This window comes from Pogona vitticeps, chromosome 2 (assembly GCF_051106095.1).
Source record: "Pogona vitticeps strain Pit_001003342236 chromosome 2, PviZW2.1, whole genome shotgun sequence".
NCBI lineage: Eukaryota > Metazoa > Chordata > Lepidosauria > Squamata > Agamidae > Pogona > Pogona vitticeps.
In genome coordinates this window covers 105,131,848-105,159,286 of record NC_135784.1, presented here as the reverse complement: position 1 = coordinate 105,159,286, position 27,439 = coordinate 105,131,848, and the positions used below count along the sequence as shown (strand labels likewise).

At 40.1% G+C, this 27,439-nt stretch overlaps 1 protein-coding gene across 1 annotated transcript; it reads right to left on the bottom strand.

The window, feature by feature from the left end:
- Positions 1-11,369: 11,369 nt before the first annotated feature.
- GDF9 (growth differentiation factor 9) lies at positions 11,370-26,904 on the bottom strand. The gene is made up of 2 exons (XM_020813677.3): positions 22,813-26,904; positions 11,370-19,794 (listed from the first exon to the last, which is right to left on the bottom strand). Exons 1-2 carry the CDS (start codon positions 23,228-23,230, stop codon positions 18,848-18,850), a joined length of 1,365 nt encoding a protein of 454 aa, XP_020669336.3. The 5' UTR covers positions 23,231-26,904; the 3' UTR covers positions 11,370-18,847.
- Between the last annotated feature and the right edge of the window lie 535 nt (positions 26,905-27,439).

Here is a 27,439-nt window from a genome sequence, read left to right as displayed (position 1 = left end):
AGAAATTTAGGATTTATTTGCCACCTTTGCATGTCTTTGCCTCACACAATGTTCTCTAGAGACAGCTTACAAAATGCCATTGTTTTCCATATATGAAGGCCAGCTTGAGCAAGTGATGTGGCAATTATGCCCTTCACAATACTGTATAGGCAGAAATGATTGTGTAAATCAAAATTCAGTGACACTTGGCTGCTCTGGGAAGTAAATCTTAGGCCTAAATCCAAAATCATGGTGGCACGGTAACAAGCATCTATATGTCAGAAATAACTTCCTCTCCTCTTTCCCTGTGCAGCCTATGGTACTGCCCTCCCCACAGAAATATGTTCCAGAAGGTCTCCCAGCCCTTGAAAGTAGATTTGGGGAGATCCACTCTCTCCCAGTTCTGCTAATGAAACAGGTTTCTCGTTGTGGACTGAGGCCACAATGAGAAACCTAAAAGCTTGGAGTTGATCTATGAAATCTATATTATGCTACATTTCTTCAATGCCTTTATTCATGTGGCCACACGAAGAATGTATACCTGTCCTTGGAACCCATTTGTTGCATCTTCCTTTGCAAAGCAGGAAGACCTACCTCAAAGTAGGAAATAGAACAGAAAAAGCATGTACTGTTCTGTTCTTGTAGTAGTGTAACGGCTTTTAGAAAGTACAACTCCATTCTTGAAGAAAGTGTAACAAAATATGTTAAATACACCTGACCTGATTAACGTTTTTTTAAAAAATCTTTTGAACCATTTTAAAATAAGTTTTCAGTTCCTAGGATGATGCAAAGGAGAGACACTTAGTGGTGCCAAGTAAGGGTATCATTGAGATAAGAAAATGCAACTGTCTTTCATCTGTTATCACACTCTGTTCTTTGCCACGGTGTCCTTATTCAGTTGGGGTCACACAAGCAGCACTGCTGCATTCTGCCCACATAAGGCTTCTTGCTTATTTGGCCATTGTACCTTTGCCCCCTCTGTGGAGACCTAATCATTTTGCACCAACTTTTCCCCCCTTAAAGGCACCAAATGGTTCTTTTTTTAACTTCATGCACTAAATTGAAATACTTTAATCTCCCTACTCATGTTTTGTTGCAGAATAAGTTTACAAATTAAAGAAGAAGAAAAATCCCGCAGTTGGGCATTCTGGATAATCCTTGTATGTTTTGGATACTTTATTTATTTATTTATTTATTTATTTATTTATTTATTTATTTATTTATTTATTTATTTATTTATTTAATATCCCGCCTATCTGGTCGGTTAAGACCACTCTAGGCGGCTAACAGCATAAAATAGTATAAAAATTTTTAAACAGAAGAAACCTTAGGAGAGGGAGGAAACAATAGGAAAGGGAGAGGAGAGGGCATCAGGAATTGTCTGGAGGGAAGGCCTGCCGAAACATCCATGTTTTTAGTTGATTTTTAAAGGTACCCAGCGAGGGTGCCACGCGGATCTCAGGAGGTAGGTTGTTCCAAAGGCAAGGAGCCACCGCCGAGAAGGCCCAATTTCTTGTCTTTACCTTCCGGGCCTCCCTCAGCGTTAGGCTCCTCAGCCTCACCTCCTGGCTTGCACGAGTGACACGGGTAGATATTGGTGGGAGGCCCTAAACCGTTTAGGGCTTTGTATGTAAGCATCAGCACTTTGAAGTCAATGCGGAATCGGATGGGCAGCCAATGCAATGCAGCCAGAGTGGGTGAGATATGTTGGTATTTTTTCATTCCACTAAGTAGTCTGGCTGCCGCATTCTGCACCACCTGTGTTTCCGCAGCAGCCTCAAAGGCAGCCCCACGTACAGCGCATTACAGTGGTCTAATCTTGAGATTACGAGCGCATGCACCAAGGTAGTGAGCGCCCCAACATCAAGGTAGGACCGCAGCTGGGCTATCCACCTAAGGTGAAAAAAGGCGGAGTGGACCACGGACGCCACCTGAGATTCCATAGTGAGCGCCGGGCCCAGATGGATCCCCAAGCTGCGGACCCCATCCTTGGTGGGCAGAGTCACCCCCCCCAAAGGAGAGGGAGTTTCCCAAATCCCCAACTGTGGGGGTGCCCACCCTCAGTACCTCCGCCTTGTCCGGGTTCAGCCTCAGCCCGTTCTCCTGCATCCATTGCAGTACAGTCCCCAGGCAGCGCTGAAGGAACAGAACGGCATCTCCTGCAGTTGGTGAAAAGGAGATGTAGAGCTGAGTGTCATCAGCATACTGATGACACAAGGCTCCACACCCCCTGATGACCCCACCCAGCGGCCTCATGTAGATGTTGAACAGCATTGGGGAGATAATCGACCCCTGTGGAACCCCACAATTGAGACTCCATGGGGCCGAAATACTCTCCCCAAGCTGCACTCTCTGGGGACGGTCCTCCAAGAAGGAACGGAGCCAGGCCAGTGCCAGGCCGCCGATTCCCAGCTCGGAGAGCCTCCCCAGGAGGATACCGTGGTCAATGGTATCAAAGGCTGCTGAGATGTCAAGGAGGACCAGCAGAGACACTTTGCCCCTGTCAGCCTCCCTCAACAGGTCATCACACAGGGCGACCAATGCCATTTCTGTACCATGGCGTGGCCTGAAACCTGACTGAAATGGATCCAGGGCCTCTGTTTCATCCAAGTGCGCCTGGAGCTGGTCGGCCACCACTCTCTCAACCACTTTGCTTAAGAAAGAAATATTGGCAACGGGCCTATAGTTGCCAATTTCGTCCGCCGCCAAATTAGGTTTCTTTCTGATGGGCAGATGGAAACCTGCCCTCAAGGAGAGACCCATTAATTATTACAGTGGCCCATTCCGTTGTTATAGGCCTGGCTGCTTTGATTAGCCAGGCCGGGCAAGGGTCAAGGGAGGAGGTGGTGGCTCGACAGCGATCAAGTGCCTTGGCCGCAGAATCAGGCATGACAGGCTGAAAGGAATCGAAAGTCACCGGGCAAGACGGAGCGCTGGACATCTCTGCTCGACTCCCTGTATTCAAAAAAGGAGAGAGGTCCTTTTAAATAAATTTAAAAAAATTATTTGAAGTATCTTCCATCTTTTTTGCTTTCAGACAATGGGCACAGAGAAAACTGAATGCTGTGCTAGTATTCCATATGAGAAACATTTATTTCCCTGTGCCGTTGGATAAATCATTTACTATTCACTTTATTAAAAAAAAAACCCATACACATAAAATCCTATGAGAGGCATTATAAGTTTAGAGATCTCATTTCTACTATATATATATCTGCTACAGGATATTTATGTTATTAGAATGACCACAACTTTTGTACTTGCAAAGTGATGCTGATACTAACTACTACAGGCTTTTAAAATAACTTTGTTGTGGCTGTAGCCAGATGTCATCTGCAGAATGAATAATGTTGATTAACTGGGATGATTTGAAAGGCCATCTTGTATGTGAGTACTGTACGTGTGTGTGTGTGTTTCTTAAAGTTGTCTGAGAGATTGCAACACAATAAAATGCAGTCAAGTTTGATTGAGTCTAGCTAAGAAGACAATTATATTATGTGGGGATCCGTTTGCCACCACAGAGAAATAGGGCTACCCTGTCACAACAACTAGGTGGATTCTATGGAATCTAGAAGGAACAGCCTGTTCTGCCTAATTACTAAAAAAGCAGAAACCGAACATTTGGCTTCAATGAGATCCTTCTCAAGGCGTGCTGCTTTAGTCCCACCCTATACTGTGCCTACTGCTGGAAAGAAGGGAAAGTGAACACACGCAGGCCTCAACCACAGTTTGTCTTCAGCTGCTAATTAATGTCTTCAGATTGTCCACAGAGGTGGAGAATCGATGCTCCAAGATGCCTTCACCCATATGGGTGTTGCTTGCTTCCACCTCCTGACTTATGGCAGTCACACAACAAGTGCTGTGTGGGTTGGAGAGCTACTGATTTAAAACAAAGAGTATTTTGAACCAAAAAGTGTTGAGACCTAGCCCAAGCCGCCTAGAGTGGTCCTGAGTTTGCTAGATAGGCGGAATATAAATAAAATAAATAAATAAATAAACAAATAAATAAATATAGGAAATATTTGCCTTCCCATCTCACAAAATTGTAAACTTGCCTATCAATTTTAGTTAATGCCAGTCATGTGACATACATTTAATCCAAAGAGATGTTTCCCTTTTCAGACAGTGTTAAGTTGCTATTCATTGTCAGAATGGCAATGTACTAATACCATTATTTTAAACTGTAAAATTCCTTCACTGCTCTGGGAGAAAAATAGTAATAGTCTAGAAATGACCCACAAAGAGACACATGGATATTGCTCTTTATTTCCACTGCTGGAAAATCAAATGAAGTGGCCAGATGGGTTTAATTTCTGCAGCTGCCTTTCCTGTACAATCCCAATAGTGATTTCTAAGGAACTAGGCTCTTTCAGAGTTTTCCCTCTTGCAATGAAGAATAGGACTGGTCTACTCTTTATTGCCCTTAAGCAGAAATCGGCCTTGTTGCCAAAGAGATACCTCTATGAATACACAAAAGGAAATGTTGCACAAGCAACATTTGTACTACAGTGGACCCTCTACTTAAGGAATTAATCTGTATTGGAACGGTGGCTGTAAGTCGAAAAGTCTGTAGGTCAAATCTCCATTGACCTACAATGCATTGAAAACTGATTAATCCCACAACTGGCGGTTTTTATTCTATTTTTGTTCCATTTTGGTTTTTTTCTGGTCTGTAGGTCGATTCTCCGGCTGCAAGTCGAATCTAAATTTTGCAGCCAGAGAAGTCTGTAACTCAAAAAGTCTGTAAGTCAAGCCGTCTGTAAGTCGAGGGTCCACTGTACATTTGTCTATAAAATGTGGGTTGCATAAGTGTTAATGTGCTTGTTCAACAAAACTAATTGATAAAATGCTGTATGTAGTTCGTAGGATTTCAGGAAACACAGCTCCATTTAAAAAGAAACTTTAATTTTTTCTGCTGCCAAGTTCTGCTACAGGTCACACAGCATTTTGAGAACCATAAATTCTATTGAAAACTTCAAGTAGTGTGTTCCCTACAAACGTACATAATTGAGGTTATCAACTGAAGTGTCAAATTCAAGGTTATCTCAGGTAGTTCTTAGTCCTGAAGAACTACTAAGAGCATAATAGGGTCAGCTTAAGATAGCCACAGTTCTCAAAATAATCATAGGCACCTGGGAGCAGCACAAAAGGGGGGAGGGAGAAGATATTAAATACTGTGTTTCCCCAAAAATAAGACAGGGTCTTATATTAATTTTTGATCCAAAAAACACATTAAGGCTTATTTTCAGGGGATGTTTTACTTTACAGTCATGTTATCTTCTGGTTGCTGCACAATGCTGCACAATGGTGGAGGACAGGGTTTCACTTAACTGGGGCTTATTTTTGGGGTAGGGCTTATATTATGAGCATCCTGAAAATCACACTAGGGCTTATTTTCAGGTTAGGTCTTATTTTCAGGGAAACAGGGTATGAATGGGTAGATGGTATACATGGGGCTGCTGGTAAATCTCTAAGTAATCTGCAGTTGATTAGGAAGGATCCATCATTCCTGGTTATTTAATTGTAGCAACAAAATTATCTCCTCCCATGGTCTGATCTTAATGATCGTAAAACAAAGAAAACATGAGGTAATCAGGGATGGATTAATGTGTGGCAGAATGCGTGGCCCTCACCACTGCAGGAGTATACCGGATACCTTGCAGTTGTGGCCAGGTATATATTGGAACCACAAAATGCAACATCTACACCAGAATCAAAGAACATGAGAGACGCTACAGACTAAAACAACTGCAAAAATTGGCAGTAGCTGAACATGCCCTGAAACAAGCTGGACATGAAATTCTATTTCAAAACACAGAAGTACTGGACAACACCTGCAATCATTATGTTAAACTGCACAGGGAAGCCACAGAGCTTCAGCAAAAAAGAAGAAAGTCTAAAACTCAACAAAGCCTGGCTCCCAGCACTAAAATATACAGCATGCAAAAGGTCAACAAACTCTACCCAGCCACAAGGACCGGTGATCACTGCACACAAAAGACCAGCTAATGACACCCATCAGTCACAGTGACAGATCATCTCTCCCCCTTATCACAACAATACACCCACAAGAAAAAACCATAATCACCCAGTCTCCTGAAAAGGACAAAAAGCTGATCCCATAGCTATAAATACTCAACTGTCTCACAAACTACACCAGAGCACAGACAGAGTTCTGACTCCTGTTCTCTGAAGATGCCAGCCACAGACACTGGCAAAATGTTAGGAAGAAAAACTTTCAGAACACAGCCAAACAGCCCAAAAAAACCTACAACAACCATCAGATCCCAGCCACGAAAACCTTCAAGAATACACAGAATTGTTTCAGTTCAATAATTCCTGTGCTCAGAATTTTTTATTCTAAGGAGATGTCCTTTTGCTCCAGACCCTAGCTGGTGAACCTTGGGAGATCAATTAATAATAGAATAATTGAGTTGGAAGGGGCCTCTAAGCCCATCGAGTCCACCCCCCTGCTCAGTGCTCAATTAAGATGCAAAGTAAATCTCACCAGCCAAGAGACTAACCACTTCTGGTATAAAATAACTAGATACAATAATTAATTTGTGCACATGAAAGCAGAAGGCATTTAGCATATTTGGCAGGATCTATGTTTAAAATGGCAAAAGACAGGATGATAAGAGGATGATAAATATAGCTTGAGAACAACCAGTGTAAAAATCAATGCTACTATCTTAACAGGTAAGTCTACCACAAGTCAAAGCAATCTCTCAGTTCCTATTTAAATGCACTGATTCCAATAAATAACAAGGGCACCCAATCAGTTTAAAGTGTCTTTTTTTGGCATTTGATTCACTGATGTAAAATTGTGATACAAAGGGAGCACTCAATATGTTGCGGCTGCGGGGGGGTGGAGGGCAATTTAGGAAAAATTGTTCCTTTGAATATGATATTTAAATTATGCATGCTCCACCACTATAGAAGGGAGTTTGTCTATCTTAGCAAAAGAGAGGTAGCATAAGAGCTGATTCTCACTAACTTCATTACGAGACTTGAGTCCTGCTTTAAAAAAAGGGGGATGTTGCTATTGCTGGAGTAAAATTCCCATCAACTCGTTTTGATGCAGTCAGTGATCAGAGGGATGATGGAGGCTGCAGTCTCTCAGGTTAGAATGAACCTGGAAGAAACTGAAATAAATTTCAGTTAAAAACAAACCTAGGAGACTTTTAAACCTTCAGTCTGTATGTTGTTGCTTTCTGTACCAACGATTTCCCTACTGCCATTCATTTTAAGACGAATGTATGCATAAAGTCTGATTTTATACATTTGTTATATTGTGTTGCTAGGTTTTATTTATTGGGCTTGAGTGGGTTTATATGGCCTTTTAAAAAATGATCTCACCAGACATGACAAAGTTCTTCAGCCACTTGTATTTAAGCGAGTCTGGCCTTGAAAATACTGTAGTTTGGATGGGATTGTTTCTGGGAACCGTATATTAACTGTCCCAACCTTCCTTGGAAGGCAAGCAAGTGACAAATAGATAATGAAAAAAGCTTCCCGCCCCCCACCCCCCACATATGTCTTGAAGATTGGTCAATTGGTTTGCAGGACGCCTGGTGGTGTCAGGGTCAGAGCAGAATACTTTCAACCAGGAATTTTACAGCACTCAGGAACTAGTGGCATAAGCATTGTGCGCTGTTGTTTCCTTCTTCAGATGCAAAGTAAAGATACTGAAGGCTTGTTTTATCATCAGCTACCATTAATGTTCCCAATAATTCTTCAGAAATCAGTATCCATCCTATTTTTGTGTATTTTGGCAGAGAGAATAAAATTTGTACTTCTCAATGGAAAAATTACGTGACACTGAAGCATAACTGCTTGAAGGGAGGATTCATTGTGGCACATTCAGAGTGCCCCAAAATAATAGCTTGTGTTTCTTTGACTGTGTGGAACCTTGTGCAAAGGTCACAATCTTAGATTTACAGGAATCAAAAGCACAGAAAACACAATCATCTCCAAAATAAACAAAGTTTAAGTAAACAGAGTGAGGTCCGTTGCTAGCTAAAGCTAAACTAGGTTAACATAATGGAATATTCCAGCTTCTACTACCAAGCATAAAAACTAGGAGCCCAAGCAGTATCCTTAATGTCTGAAGATCCCTAACATTAGGGAATTCTTTTTGTAGTGGTGTGGATCTGAGATTTAATTGTCTCCAGATAATTAAAAGTACTTTAATCTCCCAGTTACACATTTTCAGTTCCTAAATAAAATACCTGGGGGGCTCCAAGGTTAAAATAAGCCATTATGGCAAGGATTGAATACTGTTTTATAATATAACAAGTCAGACTTAGTCATGCTTAGAAGAGCAGACTTGCTGAAATAAATGAGAAATTAGTTAATTTGACAAACTCCCATTGATTTCAGGAGCTACGTATTGAGAGGCTGATTCCATGGTTTTTTAAGCCCACTGTCTGTTCCACTCTAGGAACAGACTGGTTTGCTCTTAAATATGACAATCAATTTTTTTATGGGTGGGAGCGAACCAGCCCACTCCCAGAACAGTTCTAAGCTACTGTCAGGGGCTTCTACCTTTTTGGTGTGGGTAGGGTCACTGTGGTTTCGATTAGTTCTAGCACATGTGATCAATGAAACCAATCCAAAGCAAGTCTTCTGATTTAAATTTGCAAATATCGTGAAGTGGCTTAATAAGCAAGCCACTTCAATATAGTGACAAAGTAATGACTACTTCTGCTCCATGGCAGAGGGGCAATGGAAGTGAAAATATTTTTACTGTAAAATGGACTATCACTGTTGCACTTAATCAGTTATTTTAAAAAATTAAAAAAACCCTTTACCTTTCTTTCTCTTAAAGAGCTGGTAGAGAAATCACCCACAGTTGAATCCACAGCAGTGGCTTCAGCTTCAGGAAGATTTTAATTTTTTTTTCTTAGAATTGGTACTGTGCATCAGCAATAGTCCATAGTACAGTTTTTAAAAAGTAACTTCCCCTACCCCTCTGCCATTATTCTGAAGTAGCTCACTTATTAATCCACTTCACGATATTAGTAGGAGTGATTTGTGTGAACCATTGGGATTGATTATATTGCTCTAATCGAGCCCAACTGTTTAAAAGTGGTCCACATTAGCTCACTTCCTGCAGCTAATGTAGCTACACCCTGAATCTAGATCCAACTCAGTATCAACCTACATTACAAATGATACAATCTATACAATGTACTGCCATTACTTCTCTTTAAAATAGACAAATTCTAGTAGCTGGATTAAAAGTATTGAAGCCAAAGTTTTTGCAAGGATGGTGGGGCTCTAGGCTTGAGACAAATCTTAAAGAGGGCCAGTCTGAAGATTTAAAAAAATAAACTAGATTATGGTTGTTGAAATTACTACTACTACTACTACTACTACTACTACTACTACTACTACTACTACTACTACTACTACTACTACTACTAATAATAATAATAATAATAATAATAATAATAATAATAATAATAATAATAATAATAATAATAATGATGATAATAATGATAATAATAATAATAATAACTAGAGTGGTCTGAACCGGCTAGATAGGCGGGATATAAATTAAATAAATAAATAAATAAATAAATAAATAAATAAATAAATAAATAAATAAATAAATAAATAAATAATACATTGTACAAGTCTATCTCTTAGATATTATATTTAGAAAATTTGGGCAACAATGGTGTGAAAAGATGAAATTAGCAGGAAAAGAGTAAGAGTGAATATGAGATGGATTGACTTAATAAGAAACCCACAGGCTTGAATTTGCAAATTGTGACCAGAACGGTTAATGATAAGATCTTTTGGAGGCCATTAATTCATAGGGCCACTCTAACCTGGAGGCAACTTGAGAAACAAACCATAACGCAAAGTCAAAATGAATGAATGATTTATTAAATTGATTAAATTTATATTTTATAATATAAATTAATAATTTATAAATATATTTACCCCACCTTTCTCCTAAAAAAGGGGACTCAAGGCACTTACAGCCATTATCAGGACATAATAGAAATCATCTGGTCATTAGCAAGTATGAAAATTAGGTAAATACATCCTCCAGTGAACAACAACACATGACATACTACTCTGTGTCATGATTCAATGCAATGCAGTCCAATTCAGTTCATTCGCTACTTTGGGTGGTGTACAACAAATTACACATACATTGTACTGTAATACAGATATTAGGCTATTCCACACAAAACTACCACCCAAGACAGACCTTGAAGCAATTTCAGGACCACTGAAATTTCCAAGCCTTTTCCAAAGGCAGCCCCACACAGAGCGTCTTACAGGAATTCAGCCTGGATGTAACTAAGGCAGGTGTCACCCTGGCCGGATCAGACCTCTTCAGTAACAGGTGTACCTGGTGCACTAAGCTTCAACTGTGCAGAGGCACTCGTGGCATCCAGGTTCAGACATGACTCTAGGGAGTACAACTGGCTCTTCATAGGGAGTGGACATATCTATACTGTACATATTTCAATGGAGGTGCGCATGTGCACAGCGGAAGCACACCGTTGCTTCACATCCTTCAGGTACAGGACAGTAAGAGTCTGGAGTGGGGGAAGGGTTTTTTTTGGGGGGGTTCCAAAGGGCAAATGCCTGCAAACAAGCCCCTTGGTACCAAGGTCTAAGGAGGGCTAGCAGTCTCGCGTAATTTTGACGACCTGCTGCCAGCTTCTACCTTTTCCTGTCGACCACCCCCCCACCCCCATAAATCGGCTGCTCCTTTGTGTCTCCTACATGCACCGGGCCCCGTCCTTCCCAAGCTGGGATCCCTTCGGTGTGGGCAGACACCGGCGCGGCCTAGCGCACATGGCTATGTGGCTATGGGTGCGCCCTCTGCAGGACTGGAGTTGGAAGCTGACTGGTAGCGGGGGGGGGGGAAGCGGGGCGGGAAAAGGATGCTCGCTTTGCTTCTGGACAGGTTTGCTCATCTTCGGGGAAGTCGCCTCTCCCTCACCTGAGGTGCATGAAGAATCCGTTCCTCGGGCAAGCCCTCTTGTTTCAGACGGCTAGATTGCTGTGGGCACCACGGTTTGTTTTTAGCAGGGCTCGTGTTGTGCTCTTTCCGTGGGTGTTATCAGTATAAAAATACCTGAGATTTAGTACTGTATATTTCTCTCCAAAGGAAATTAACAGGTCGCTTCCTCAGACACGAGGCAGATCAAGGCAGATCCACCACGCTTCCCATTGCAACAAATGTCTTACATTTTCTCTTTTTGTTTCCATAACACCTGTTGTTGTTTTTTAAACGAGGAAAGCTTTTAGCTATAAATAATACTTCTTATTCTGGCCACTATAAGGACCTCGAAGCTTCTCCAAGTGTATTTGTTGTTGTTGTTGTTGTTGTTGTTGTTGTTTAGTCGTGTCCAACTCTTCATGACCCCATGGACCAGAACACACCAGGCCCTCCAGTCTTCCACTGCCTCCTGGAGTTGGGTCAAACTCATTTTGGTAGCTTCGATGACACTGTCCAATGACCTCATCCTCTATCATCCCCTTCTCCTCTTGCCTTCACACTTTCCCAACATCAGGGTCTTTTCCAGGGAGTCTTCTCTTCTCATGAGATGGCCAAAGTATTGGAGCCTCAGTTTTAGGATCTGTCCTTCCAGTGAGCACTCAGGGTTGATCTCCTTCAGAACGGATAGATTGCAGTCCAGGGGACTCTCAAGAGTCTTCTCCAGCATCGCAATTCAAAAGCACCAATTCTTTGGTGGTCAGCCCCTATGAAATTACTATGGCAAGAAGCCCCAGGCTTTAGAAAGGCCCAGCTCTCTCCCTGTCCTAACAGCCACATTATGTGCCTCTAGCTTTGATAGAAGGATGAGAGTAGCTAATAGCAGGACTGTTTGCTTGCTTATTTATAATAATCTTGTAATAATCTCAGTACTGTGGCAGTAGAAGTGACCTATTGACGAGACACCTTGAGTCACAGTGGGGAATCAAACTCCCAACCTTGGACTCTGCAGCCAACTTTGGACTTTGCAGCTCCCTTCCACTCTTGCTCTATAGAACTCGGGATGGCCTGTGTGGACATATCATCCTTTTCATGTATCCTCATAATGAGTCTGTGAGGTAAGTTGGGTGGACATTAGCCCATGGTCCTTCAGTGAGTTCCACAGCTGACTGGGAATGTGTCTGCCAGCCTCCCTTACCTTTTATGCCAACACTCTGTGCTTTACCTCCTATTAGCTTTTAGCTTCTTAAAAAAAAACCCAGCATAGTCCAAAATATCCCAGTCTTTCACATGTTCCCTGTTAAAATCCATCCCTTCAGCACTCTATTTATACAGGAAACCTCTCTTTGCCTCCAGAAATAAGCATAGTTGCTCAGCTCTTCAAACCCACTTACATGTTTAAGGGCAGCTGTTTCCTTTCACCCTGCCCATCTAAACTTCTTTAAATTATCTAACACCCTGCTTTGCTGAGCAAAAGCCACCCCTTCCTATATACCTATTGTCACCTTCTCCTATTATATCTCAAAGTCCTTGGTTGACAATGCTGGTGGGCTGTACTGCTAGTTTAACAAGGAAGTTGGAGACAGGTGTGTGTGTGTGGCAATACTGAGATCTGCAGTAGTATCTCTTGATATGTCTGTTTCCCATTCAATTGGAAAACATGAAAGTAGCAAAATTTATGTGAAGTTGAGAAGGAATACTATGGATAGTATCAACCATTTCTTGTCCCTCACACTACTTAATAAACCTTCCCTTAGTCTTATATTTATATAAAGCTTGGAACATCCTTTTAAAAGAGACATTTGTTTTGTTACTCGTTTTGCTTGTTATTGTTCGTAATAAGTGCCATTTAGGACATTCATTTTTATTGAACATAATTTGTTAGGAACACATTACACTTATCATTGTACCATTGGAAAATGTAGTTAAAAAGTGTATAAATATATATAGTGTATATATATGTATGTACACACACACACACACACACACACACACACAATATCCCAGTATATATATCTGCAATAACAAAATGACAAATAATAAATTGACAACATTATATAAATGCTGCCCTCTGATGGCAATATCATCCTGCAAACATTAAGATGGTTCTGAGGGGGGAAGATATTGCTAGTTAAGAAAACACCTGAATGTACTTTTATAGCCTTGTGTACCAAATAGTCTTCACAGTGTGTTCTGTCCTAGGTCTGCACAAAAGTAAATCCTGTTGAATTCAGTGGAATGTGACTTACTGTTCCTGGTGTGTGTTTGCAAACTTGAAACCAAACATCTCGAGGCACAAACAATAGGGCACTTTGATGCTTGTATAGGTGATGGCTACATTTGGACCCCTTATGCTGATTATGTACAGTAGGTGATCTCTGTAATTACAAAAGATCCCTTTGTGGATAAAAATCTGGGGATCTTTTGGGACAGTGGGGGACTGTTAAATAGTAATTCAGAAAGCAGTTAGCAGAGGGAACTCATGTATTTCAGTCAAAACTCAGCTAGCCTGGTTGATTTTGTATTAACTACGTCTGCTTTACTAGACAACGTTTTATATTGTACAGTGAGCTCATGGTCAGAAACTAATACCTAGCCTCTTTTATGTTTCGGTTGCCTCTCCAGAACTCCAGCACACAGTGGGACAGGGGATTATTTTCTTCTATAGTGGAAATTCCAGAGGCCATTAGACTGAAATAACCCCACACTCTTAAGTCAAAATATAGCAAGTTCTGAACAGCAATATTTTGCTCAAACTGAGGCTGGAAATCTTGGCAGCCAAAGGCATTAATATTGCTTGAGCACTATACAATGATTTAATTAATGGGCTAAGAACCTTCCTAATTAGGAATGTAAGAATAGTAAATTAAATGAAACTAACCAATAAAAGGTGCTTTGACAAAGAATGTGCAACTATGAAAAACCAACAAAGGTCACAGCCACACCAGGGAAATATTCTATCGATATTTTCCATATCTCTGTTGTAAAGCTTCGTGGTCACATGGTATACCTGGATGAGTGTCCCAATGTGTTTTAATGTTACTGATTCATTTTCTTCAATTTGAATCTTTATGGACTGCTACACCATGGTACCAGTTTATTTTCTCTCTTGTTTTATGAACCACTGCAACCCATTAACTTTAATTTTTAAAAATGTTGAGTGGTACATTGATTTGTTGGGTACTATTTCCTGATGGGGAAGTTTTTCTCCATTGCGCTGGAAGCAATGCATTGCATTCAATGGACCTGGTACCACACACCCCTGGCCTGTTCTGCTTGCCAGACAATAGATGGAGTGATGTGACACTTACTAATCAATGCCCTTAAAGCTGGTTTGACGCAAGTTTACCAGTGTATCGACACTCTTGATGCTGATTTTTTAAAAAAAAATTCTATAAGAGCAGGTCTCAGAAAAATCTCAGTTGATTCGATTCTGAGATTATGTAGAAAACTTTAAAAACTCAGTCCAGGTCTCAAGTTGTTAGAGAGAGTTAAAGATCTGCATACCAATACTGTGATTTTTCTTACCGTTCTGTGTGACTGTATTTGTATTAGTTTGCCCTTGCCTTTGGGGGTTTCATTCGTTCTTTTATTGTTTTTATGATTTGGTGGGTAGGTATATGGGTTTATTTGCTGTTTGCCACCTAGACTAGTAGCTTGCCTGGGATATACAGTACTGTAAATGTAATTAATGAAATAAATAAATACTTCTCTAAAGGTCAGTGTTGGCATTTCAGGACAATTGTCTAACACAGTTAAAACATCCAAAAGAATACATCAAGATTATATCTTGGTCTAGTTGCTCTTCAACTTATATATAAATAATGCTGTAATTTAGCAGGTTTCCAGTTCTTCCCAGGCAGAGCAGGTGGAAAGGCCATTTAAATACTGCATTGCACAGGTGATAATATCTCACACTCAAATAGACCTTAGAAGATTGCTGAGAGGAGCCTCGTGGCGCAGTGGTTAAACCGCTGTACTGCAGCCAAAACTGTGCTCACGACCTGGGGTTCAATCCCAGGTAGTGGCTCAAGGTTGACTCAGCCGTCTATCCTTCTGAGGTCGGTAAAATGAGTACCCAGCTTGCTGGGGGGGGGGGCAATGTGTAGCCTGCATAATTAACTTGTAAACTGCCCAGAGAATGCTTGAAGCACTATGGGGCGGTATATAAGCAGCACATTTTGCTTTTGCTTTGAAACAATTCAGCAATTATTGTAAGTGGTATCCGCTCAATGTGAGAAAACCAAGATCATGGTGTTTAATAGAAGGCCTCATCCCAATAAATGTATACTAGGGGATAGGTATTGGAACATGTGTTTCGCTTTCTCGGATAGTGTATGGAACAACAAGAAAGAGCTTGGAAAGAAGTTTACAATCATTGCAAGTCATCCCAAATAAAATTGCCTGGTCACTCTTGTCATCCCCCACTTCAACTCCTACAGCTCTAGTTAGACTGGAATTGATATTAATAGCATTAGTGACCTTAGTTTTAAAGCAGTCATTAACTGTTGGCTGAAAATTCTATTTTCTGCCACCTATCAGCTTTCTAATATTAAAACACAGTGAAATGAAATTTGGTTCAAAGAGAGGTTTTGTACTGAATCTCATTGCTAAACTTTGATTTTCAGAACAGTATGTGAGGCATATCAAATCTTCTGCAGCAAAAATTTCATTAAAGCAAAAACTATAAGACCTTTGTGTTCAAACAAATGTCGATTTATATCAGGCACGTTGAGAATAGCGCCTTTTTTTCCTAAAAAGATCTTCCATTCTTCAGACCTTATTTTACTGATATTATGGATTTCAATTATGGAACCGCCTTCAGTAAGTCATGTCTGAACATTTGCCTCTTGCTGGTTTAGAAGGCTAGTATAAAGGAATGCCATATAACTAAAGGAAGGGTCTGTTCCTGAAATCATAAATCAGCTAGGGACTTGGCATGATACAATTCACTGTCCCCCGTTTGCAGTAGAACAAACAAAACTACTGAGGTCTATTTTGATCTGATCAAGATGTATTACTCTCTCCTTAGAACATTTTCACATTCAAAATAGCAAGGTTTGTTACCATATACTGTATATAAAAACAAAGTCTACATGTTCTACAGTTAACCAAGCTGACAAATTATTTTACTCAGGATCCTTCGTATCTCAATGGTTAAGCTTACAGTAGGATGTTTTATGCAGACTTTTTCCAATGCATTGTAAGCACAAAACCCAGCTTGATTATTATATTGCAGTCATGTACTGCATTGTTTTTAATCACATAATTTGCCATGGCCTCTTGTGCCAAAGCAATAAAAACCAAATTGAATTTAATTCTCAGTGTACCTGATAGGAATAGACCGTAGCCATAAACAGTACCCCACCCTCAAGTTACAGATGTTGACTGTCCTTGGTCCACAATGTTTATCCTACTGAAGAAAATACAGGTGCTGATTTATTTTGGAATACAGTTTGGGAGATAGAAAGGAGGGAGACAAAGGCAGAGAAGAGAAGAGAGATGAGGAGGATACACAAAATCCTAAAATATGCTTTCATATCATTAGTCTAAAACACCTGGCACCTATCTTCCCATCTACTCTTCACCTGTTGAACTGGGGTTAGGGGGCAAGTAGGTCTTCAAATTGTATGTACAGTACATCACAGATGATGTGAGCCAAGATGTTATATTATTCATCTTAAATTAAATTGCCCTTTACATCTGTGTTTACGAATGATGTGCTTCCTGATTATCCACACAGAGACACTCACCCTGCCACTAAGTGTGGTGTCTGGCTTGAAGCTTAATATCCAAGCCAAGTATATTGGATTCTAAAACTTTTTTCCCATTAAATGCATCTTCTTCCGGCTTTCTGTGCTCCTCATAAGTTTGTGTGTCCATGCTTGCTTCATAGCCTGCCAACATCACTGGAAATTCCTTTTATTCGTCTGAACAGGAAACCATTGATGTTACCCATAAACTTGATTCCATCTTCCTTAGTTTCCTATCACAAATATGAGAACTGTGAAAATAGTTTTACAGTTTAACTATGCAAATAGATGGAACATGCAAAGAAAATTTTGGCTTGACCTACTGCCCAGAGGATTGTGCTGCTTTTGAGGTTTCAGGTTAAATGAGGACACTATTCCTCATATTGGCTGAAATCCTCTTGCACTATTTTACACCATACAAGTAGGATGATGTCATCATCCCAAAATGGTAATATTTAATTTAATGAATTTGAAAGGCTTCGAGTTCCCCAACTTTTTAGGTTCCAAGGTTCTCTGGGGCTGCATTTTGACCTGGGAAAGCTTTTGGGAATCTTGAAATCAGAAGGGAGGTACTTTAATATCCAAAAAATGGCTGACTTGGCAGAAGTCCCTCTCACCACCAGCATCCCAGCAGTGATTTTTGAACGCTAAAGGCTCCCCACCAGCATTCTGGCTTCTCCAGGACAAAAGGGAGCCCTAGGGAGCATTGAATGTGGAGGGTAGAGAGCTTTCAATTAATGATGGCATCCTATTTGCCTGGCATTAAGTTATTCCAACAGGATTTCTCATGACATCCAATAGTGACAGTCTTACATTTTGAACTGTGATCCCACTGGTTTAGAAGTATACATTGGAAGTGCAACATGCACGAAACCTCTTACCTTATTTTAAGGTAGCTACATTTCTTCTCCAAACTAGCAGGCAACTACCTGATCACTACAGTTCGCTATCTCAAATTCATAAGAGGGCAGAAACAAAGCCAAGTTGCAATTGCTTTACATTTATTTCCAGCAAGTGTTCAGGTTTATGAATACACTCAGGTGGCATTTCAGTTCAGCAACATAAGGCAACATTAAAATGCTTTAAGCTAGCTAGTACTTGTCAATCACACCTACTTTTTACAGATGTGATTGGAATGTAACTTTGTTTTAATTTGTATGGTGCATCTCATTCATAAGCCAAGGAAAATAGAAGATAGCAAGCATTTAAAAATTGCTGAATGCCAAATATAAGATCTCATCAATCCAATCTGATAAGGCTCACAGACAAAAGAGATTTCCCCAGTTAAATACAGTGAAATGTAGGGCCACTTCTCACATTACAAAATACAGTACTTGTGTTGAGGGCAGTTTTGCACAGAATTAGTATAAAGTATGTTATTTCATATACAAAGTGACAACTCACTATCATTTTGTACTGTTTCCATACCATATGTATGACTGGATCCACATCAGATTACAAGTTACTGCCTATGCAGAACTGTCCTCATGTAGGGATTTTGTTATGTAAAAAAAACCATACTAGTAAGTCACTTCCCAGAAATGTGTAGCTCTAGACATACAACCAGGACATGTTCTATATCATATTCTTTTGTAACATGAAAGCCTTCAGAGCAAGACAAAAGGTTATCCATTGCTTTAAAACAGCCTTTACCTCCGGTAGTCATCATAATAAAGGGCAGAAGTTGTCTCAGACAACCAGTTGCAATCACTAAAACTAAATATAAAAATTAAGTGATTGACAAGTTAGCAATAGTAAAACCTTTTGTGCCCAGACACTTGTCATAAAAATTGTTCTTAAATAAAAATATATTTTAAACATAGGAAAGACTACACAAAAATGGCATGAAAGGACAGGTATTTTATTCCTCTTGTTTTCTTTCTAGACAACAGTATTTCCCCCCCCCCCAAAAAAAACACAAAATGTTACACAATTTATGGAATATTTCTCCATCTTCAAATCAACAAGGAAAACCTCCTTACACCAACTTCACACTTTGTAAATCAGAAGTAAACAAAATAAATGGAAATGGAAATACCTGCCCCAGTACTCCATCTAAGTCTTGTTTTTCAACAGCAGGAATTTTTTAATTCTTTATTTTTATTTTTTGCAATACTAGGGAAAGCACTGGTAAATTAAGCTAGGTTTAACGACAAGTACATTTGGTAGCTATCATATCTTCATACTCTTTATACACAATGGATCTGTCAGGCTCTACCTTCAAGACACTTAGAGGGCTATATTCCGCAGGAACACAGGAGGGTCTGGGAACAGAAGAATCTAGCTTTTCATAAATGAGGTTCTGTACCATCGTATGGACAGGAGAGCCATAGCGATGCCCAACTACTCTTGGACATTTACCCTTGCAATAGTGGGGATTGTATCTGCGGGGTGCAATTATCCATCTGTCCCATTTCAACTGGCTGAATCTTAGCCAAAAGTTGTGAAGCTCACATTCATTTTGGGGAAAGAGGAACTGTTCATAGTATTGACTTAAGTCATGTATTAGAATGGGTGTATTCTCCATCCCTCCATCTCGTCGGCGTCGAAGGGCTCTTTTGGCTTGTTTACGAACTTTTTGTGGAGTTTCTTTATTGGGAACTGTGAAAGAACCCTTCCTGCGTCCAGACCACAAAGGGTTTTTCCTCCTGCGCTTGAGACGATTGTTCCTATGATAAGCTTGGTCACTAGTGTCATTTAGGTACAGAAGAAGAGAAGGTGCTACCAGTACCATATTGAAGGAGTCCTGATTCAATTTGGGGGACTGGTCATTTTTCAGGCAAGTGAAATTCACAGCCATATGAATATTTCTCTTGTTGGAAGCTATCAGAGGCTGAAGAAAAGAGGTCACGTCAATCTCAACCCACTTGCGTCTGATTTCAAGCTGCATATTAAAAGTCATTGCCTGTGACATGTTGGAACACACTTGATTAGAGGCATCGTACTCCTGTACAGTGAGGTTGCATGTGCATGTAAGAGCTGAAGATTTGGAAATGGACTTATCAAATGAATAGAGCAAGATGGACTTAAGTAAGTACTCCACATGAGTAACCCAGTCCAAGTTGAAAAGCAGGTCCACCGAATGAAGATCTCCTGCAAAAAGAAAAGAAAAATGAAGCAATTAAAAAGTAATTTCAGAACTCCGAAATCATGCAAATGATCTCAAAGAAAATTCCAACAGCCCACCTCACTCTGAGTACACCACTTATCTCCAGATAAATCCTAGATGTTTTAGAACCAAATATGCCTTATTTTCCTTCATATTCCAAACTCGAACTGTGCCAATATTAACTTGCACCAATGCCAACTTCTGCCAAAAGGTGCAATTTAATATTGTATAATGAACCCTAATGAAGCAGCAATGAGCAAAACAAACAAACAAACAAACAAACAAAAGAAAAAACACAAACAAACAAAAAAACAGACTTTAGAAATTGCTACAGATGGAAATCTTATATAATATGATGGGTCGCATTCTTTCATGTTCAGTCAGAAAATCAAAGAATTGCCACCTTGGAAACCAAATATAACACCATCCACCAGAAAGAGACCTCTATAACTAGGGCATGTGTCAATAGACAGCATATTGGGCAGTCGCTTGCCCTGCCCTCTCATGTGCTGCAGAGACCTTCTCCAATGCCTCTGTATGCCCTTTGATCCTTTTTACTGGGCCCACATTCCACCTAGTTGGGTCTGGCTACCATTTTAATGCCCCACAATGTCTCCAACATATATCAGAGTGAATGACAGAGACAATAAGTACATCCAAGCTGACACATTGTAGGACATTAAGATGACTGCTGCTAGTCAGCTGGTGTAGCTTAGGCCACTGCTCCATCTTGCCAGATTAGCCCACCACAAACCACTAAAAGAAAAGGAAAAAGAAAAAAGAAAGATCATAAAAGGAAAAAAAGCAAAAATTTAGTGTGTACTTTGTGAACCCTGCAACGTGAACCCTTTACGTACTGCATGCAAAAATATATGCAGATGAAGGCATTCTCAGTTCTTGGAAATGTTAAGGATGCATTGATACCTGTATTTCTGTTGCAATAAGAAAAGGCAACAGAACAATAACTGAGTACAGTACTTTCCTATTAATAATCAGGCCTATTTCATTGCATTTATACTATCAGCTAATTTCCATTAAATTGGAACATAGTGGCCTCTTAGCTGTATTTGGAACAAACTACTTATGTTACTTAGTCTATTCTACTAACTTCTAACTCAACTAGTCTAAAAAGGATGCTTTTTGATTATGCAACTTAACTAAGTTCTCATCTGTTCACCATTTACCTACAACTTGAAAGAGTTAATCTGAATAGTTTTCATGGATATGTTTTGCAGCATTAGTAATGAAGAGGGCAGAGAAAGAGTCTCATCCATGACCAGGTGAAGGAGAACAACAACATATGGTTGTGGTGGTGGGTTGGGGAAGACAGGGCCTGGAGTAACTCTTTTGGTTCAAATTCTCTAACTACAGCATAACACTGACATTGCTTCATAGAAGTGTCCAGAAACACAGCAAGGTGAGCAGAAAGTATGAGCTGTGGGTATCTGGGTGAGGAGACTGCAATCAGTTTTACACAAATTAGGCGGGTTGGTGATTGTAGGAGAGAAAGAAAAAAGAGAGCCAACAGTTTCAGGTAGGGAAAAAAAGGTGGCAGAACTTAAGTTACTTTTCATAATTCATTTTACAAAGAGAGGTGAGCTAATGCAAAGGGTGAAAGAATTGTTCTCTTGGATTGTGCGGTGACGTTGGATTTCTACTTTTAACCATGATCCGTGATTGTAAAGGTGGAGCAACTAATTAGGAGTGCAGGGAAATGTTCTGCCTTTATTCAGAGACACTTGAAATATTTCTTATTAAGAATGATTCAACCTTGCTTTACCAATAGATCTTTGTAACCTCACATTGTTACAAATTTTGTTATTTTGTAATAAATTTGTAATAATTTGCAATTTTTATGTATTTTGGTAAAGTAGTGGGTCTCTTTCCACTAACTTAAGTAAAGACATCTTTATATATTCACCTTTTCCAATAGAGACAAACAATAGAAGGGAAAAGCGATCCAATTCAATGATAAAATTTAACCCAGTGATTTCCAACCTTGGGTCCTCAGATGTTCTTGGACTGCAACTCCCAGAAGCCTTCACCACTAGCTGTGCTGGCCAGGATCTCTGGGAGTTGTAGTCCAAACCCATCTGGGGACCAAAGATTGGAACCACTAGCTTAACCAAACCTTTAACTAAACTGAACACTTTAGGGCAGCATTCCTCAACTTGGGACTCTCCAGATATGATGGGCTACAAACCACACCAAACCTATCCAACAGTTAATGGCAGGATTTGTAGTCTAAGGCAACAGTCCCCAACCTTGAGCCTCCAGATGTTTTTGGACTACAACTCCCAGAAGCCTTCACCACCACCTCTGCTGGCCAGGATTTCTGTGAATTGAAATCCAAGAACATATGGAGGCCCAAGGTTGGGGACCACTTGTCTAAGGCATCTGGAAAATGCCAGGTTGGGGAAACCAGCGTATAAAAAGAACCAATTTTAAAACAAACAAAATGCCATGGGGGACCATAGTAACATACACCACTTCCCTTTAGGGTTTCTTTGAAAGCTAACTAGTTAGAATCCCAACTAGTGTATTTAGAGCAGACTTGCATCAGATACGACTTTTGCTGGATAAATCTGCATAAATGCTACAAAAATTAGGCTATTGTGGGGAATATTTGGATTCTTCTAAAAATACAAGCACATATGCAATTTTAGTCATGGGTAGGAGAAAGGTCTCATTCAGAACATCACAGGGGATTTCCCTGAAAATTTAAAGTCAAGCAGTATAGGGAGACCTTTGAAATGAGCAATGATTCCCATTGCTACAAATGTGAAATAACACACTTGAATTTAACAGTTGAGTCTACTGATCTGTGCAGAATTTGCCTGGATGTGCATACACATATGGCCACAGAAGCCCAATAAGTCTTTGATATCTTTACAAAGGGCATATATAACCGTTTTTGTGATTTACAGAAGTAATTTATCAAGGAACAGAAAGGGGCTCATACAGTCTCATACATGAAAACAAAAACTTCAAATATCACCTACCTTTTACTTGGCCTTCAGATGGATGCTTGCATTGCACATGTGGGCTAAAGAGCCGGACTGTGTTATAGAGATTATTTCTGTTGACCTTTGGGATCCCTTCCTTGGTGGCAAACATTTTATATAGTCTCTTCATGTATCTCAGAGCTCTGGCATCTGGCTGTGGTCTGCGGGTGCCATCTTCCAGCCCCTGGTGATTGTGATCTGACAACACCTTGAAGAAAGGAGGCAACAAGCCACGGCCATGTTCTACATCTGAAGGAAACCACAACGTTGGAGGTGGTTCAGAGGCCTCCACCTCTGATGCCAGCCATGGCTGAGAGTCCCCTTCATCCCTAGAACTGGGAGAACACTGGACACCAAAAAAGAGTAGCCTGATAAAACAGAGACAAAAAAATGCCCCCCACAAAATCTTCATCATGGGGTTCAGTCAAGGCAAAGAAACCATCTCCCCATGACAGGTTAGTCAAGAGAATGAAAGGAACTAGTTGTGGTCTCTTAAATAAATTCCAGGTGTCATTAAGAAAGCGGTTCTACTCAAATTAAGAATCAAAGGAAAGACATACACCTGGGGGGCCATCCAGTTAGCCAATCATCTTCAGACTCCGCCTTCTGCCTACGGAGATGTTGGCTAGCGTCCTCTGCTTCTACAGCTTAACTAAGCCAGGTTGGAAGAGTAAGGCTTATGTTATAGTCCTATGTTGGAGTAAGCTCTATTCAATGCATTAGCTTGCCTATGTGTAACAATTGTTAGGCTTGGATTTAGTTAGGCCTGATTCTGAAAATACATTTGTGCTCAATGTCAGTACTGCTGTTGCAAGATTTAAATAAAAGGGTATTAAGAGTATTATGGAACTCTTTGATTTGATTTTCAGCTAAGGTGAATTTTAAAAAAATAATGAAAATAGCCCTTCTGTTTTGTTCCAATAATCTTAGGAATTATTATTTAAAAATGTAACAATAGTCCAATGCAAATCACAACTTTAAAGTAACTTTTCCTATCTGTTTGTATTTAATCCAGAACAAAGCCAGGAGGATCTCATCAGAGAGCTTTTCCTAGAGGGCTTACTGTAGAGGTAATAGATTCTTCATAAAGAAACTAGTAGGGAAGAAGACATAGAAGAAAGTATAAGAAATGTTATAGGGCTGTATGTGTTCTTGCACCTTAATGAACCAGCAGATTTATTTTTATAGAGGGCTCTTGGGAAATGTAGCCTAAACTCTTGATGTACTGAGTAGTGTGGGTTTTTTTTAAAAAGCAGAACTATGTGTTTAAATGTAGCCTTCCAGATGTTGCTTGAGTACTCTAGCCAACACAGGCAATGCCAAAGAATTATAGGAACTGTAGTTGTGCAATGTCTAGAGGGATACAGTTTGCCCATTTCTTCCACAATATAATATGTGTGCTAATGGTGAGGGTAACCACCCCAGCCCCTGAATTGTTTTCATAATACAGTACTGACTGGGTTTGGGGGACTATCCTGCTGTCAGATTGCTGCAATTTATTTCCAGGGTCAGTTTCCCCCCCCTTTTTTTTAACAGAATGCTGGTCTGGTAGGCCTTCAACTTTCAGAGATACTTTTTGTGGTCAGAATAGCTATATTAGAGAGCGTAGGAAAAGCCCTGCTAATCTGTAAAACTCTACATTTAGTGCTCTGAATTTCATCTAAGAATCCCAAAGTACACAATATTAGTGTCACGTTGGAGTAAAAGGACTGTGGATTTTAGTCACTGATGCCTGTACTGTACGTGCCTACCATTTGGTTTCCTTGTAGATGTCATGTTTTCTATGGAGCTTACACTCAGGTAAGTGTGCACTGGATTGTTCTGGACTTGCATAGCTACTTATTTTCTTCTCTCCTTTTTTAGGTTTTCAGTTTATTAATTTCTTAGTACAATAAAATTGTAGGCATGATGGTTGCTTGCTATAGATGGATAGGCTTTTCATTCATATTAAAAATTGAGATAAATCACTAAACCATATAGGTGGAGAAAAGAAAATACCCCACCCCCAAATGTAAAGCTAAAAAATTATTCAAATTTTTTTTAACTGGAGGGGCAGGATTTTTTTTTATTTTTCTTCTGTCCTTGAATAGGAATGTAATATGTTTGTTAAATAACAGAATTTCAGTTGCAAAATCTGTACTTAGACTATATCTTTCTAGCCAAAAATGTGACTCTGCCATTCAGTGAGGCTTACTCCCATTTAAAGTCATCCCTAAGATTACATAATTTCAACGTGTGTGACCACTGCAGGGCTCCAAGGTTCTTTTGCGATGGGAGACTGAATTGTTGCCCTGCTGGCGATGGCTGGTCATTATGCCTACTCAAGTAATCATATAAAATCTGATTCTTTAGCTTCCCTTTCAGCCAGTAGAGCTGCTTGCACAGGGAACTCTAAGAAGACAAACCAGAGATTGCCTTGTGGATTACGGGAAAGACAACATATTAGGATTGCATGCTGGCATTAGGTGGTGATGGGTGAGTCCAGGAACACACATAGGTAGAAAGGACACCCTTTTCCTTTTTGTTATCTTTAGCCAGAAGATGCAAGCTAGTTGCCTGTTATCTGAAATGATATTTTCTGGGATGGAGTCAGTGGAATTCAACCAGATTAGGGTGAGCAGATGTGAGATTCTGCATCTGGGTCTGGGAATATATCTGTCCAAGAGCTCTTAAAAGGACTTAAGCATGAAACAAAAATATGTTATATATCCTTAAGATCATGTTATGTGCTAAAGGCCAAGGCAGCGCCAATTCTGGCAGGAAGTTTCAGGCTGTTTAGTTTAATGTCTGTTCCAGGTACACTAGTGGAAAGCATTTTTAAAGTCTTGCTGAAGAAGAATCAATGTGGTTTCTGTTAAGTCCTGTCTTTCTAATCTTTCAGTGTTCTGCGAGTGTCAACAAGCATTTAGACAGAGAAGATATGACAGATATTGTTCATGCGCATTCGCAAAAGGCTTTTGAACAGAGTTCCTCACCAAAGGCTCTAAACCTAACAGTAATTTGATAATGGAAGGGGTCTTTTTATGGGTTAGTGACTAGTTGAAAAACAGGTAGCTAAAGGAATCAGCATTAAAATGGCAAATGCAGTTCAGCATGAACAAGTGTAAATTGAAGCACACTGGGGTACACATTTAATACTCTTGATGGATTTAAATATCAGTGAATGACTAGGAAAGGGATCTTGGGTTGAGGTAGTATGGTGAAAATGCAACTTTGTTTGAGACAGCTATGAAACTGAAATTTCTGTCTTGGGGCTCATTGGAATTCGAATGGAAAATAGAACAATTATATTGTACTGCATTTACACAAATCTCTAGTGTAACCATCCTTAACATACCATGTGAAGTTTGATTCCTGCAGCTTAGAAGGAATTGGAAAAGACTGAGAAAAGGGGAATCCAGTTTTTTTTGCAGTTCCTAGAATACTTGAACCCAGGATCATTCAATGAATCAGAACAATAGGAGAATCAGGACAAATAAAGGAAACTACAGTATGTCTTCACACAGCACATAACTAAACTATGACGTTTGCTTCCATAGAGTTTGTGTTAGTGATGGCCCCATCCTCAATAACTTTAAATCAGAAAAGACATGGATATGATAAACACTAAGGTTATCAAAAGCAATTGCTCATGTATCACTGCTATATATTACTTTCATTCAGCTGGCTAGATAGTTCAGAGAGTCGGACATCCGGCTGTGGAATCAGAGACTGAGAGTTTGATTCCCCACTGTGCCTCCAGGAAGAAGAGCCAGTCTGTGTAGCCTTGGGCAAGCTCCAGAGTACCTCCAGAAGAAGGGAATGGTAAGCCACTTTTATATACTTTATATTTCCAAAGGCCAATACTTTGGCCATCTCATGAGAATAGAAGACTCCCTGGAAAAGACCCTGATGTTGGGAAAGTGTGAGGGCAAGAGGAGAAGGGGACGACCGAGGATGAGATGGTTGGACACTGTCACGGAAGCTACCAACATGAATTTGACCCAATTCCAGGAGGCAGCGGAAGACAGGAGGGCCTGGCGTGCTCTGGTCCATGGGGTCATGAAGAGTCGGACACAACTAAACGACTAAACAACAACAATTTCTTTTATCTGTTTTTGTATTTGTTGTGTATTCTTATTGTATTTTAACGTTGTTGTAAGCCGCCTAGAGTAGTCTTCGCGACTAGATAGGCGGGATATAAATAAAATAAATAATAATAATAAATAATAATTTCCAAAGGCCACTGTACATCAGAATCAACATGATAGCACATAACTAGAAATGTGGGGGTATTCGTATTCATATACAAATATCCCTCCACAGGTGGAAATGATGAGGGTCCAGTCCCATGGGGCCAGACTGTCCACTCACCATTCCGCTGTGGGCACATGCTTGATAGAGCTTTCCTATTGCGCCATTGTCTGCAATGGATTAGCCACTCCTGGCAGGAGGCGGGATGACAAGCCTCTCTGCTGGGTTGCACAGTGGCTAATCCATTGTGGACAGCGGCACGATAGGAAGGCTCCATCCAGCACGCATCCATGGCAGAATGGTGAGTGGACATTATTTCCACCTGTGGGGCGATATTCGTATATGAATACGAATACCCCTATCTCTACACATAAGTATTAATTAAAAGAAA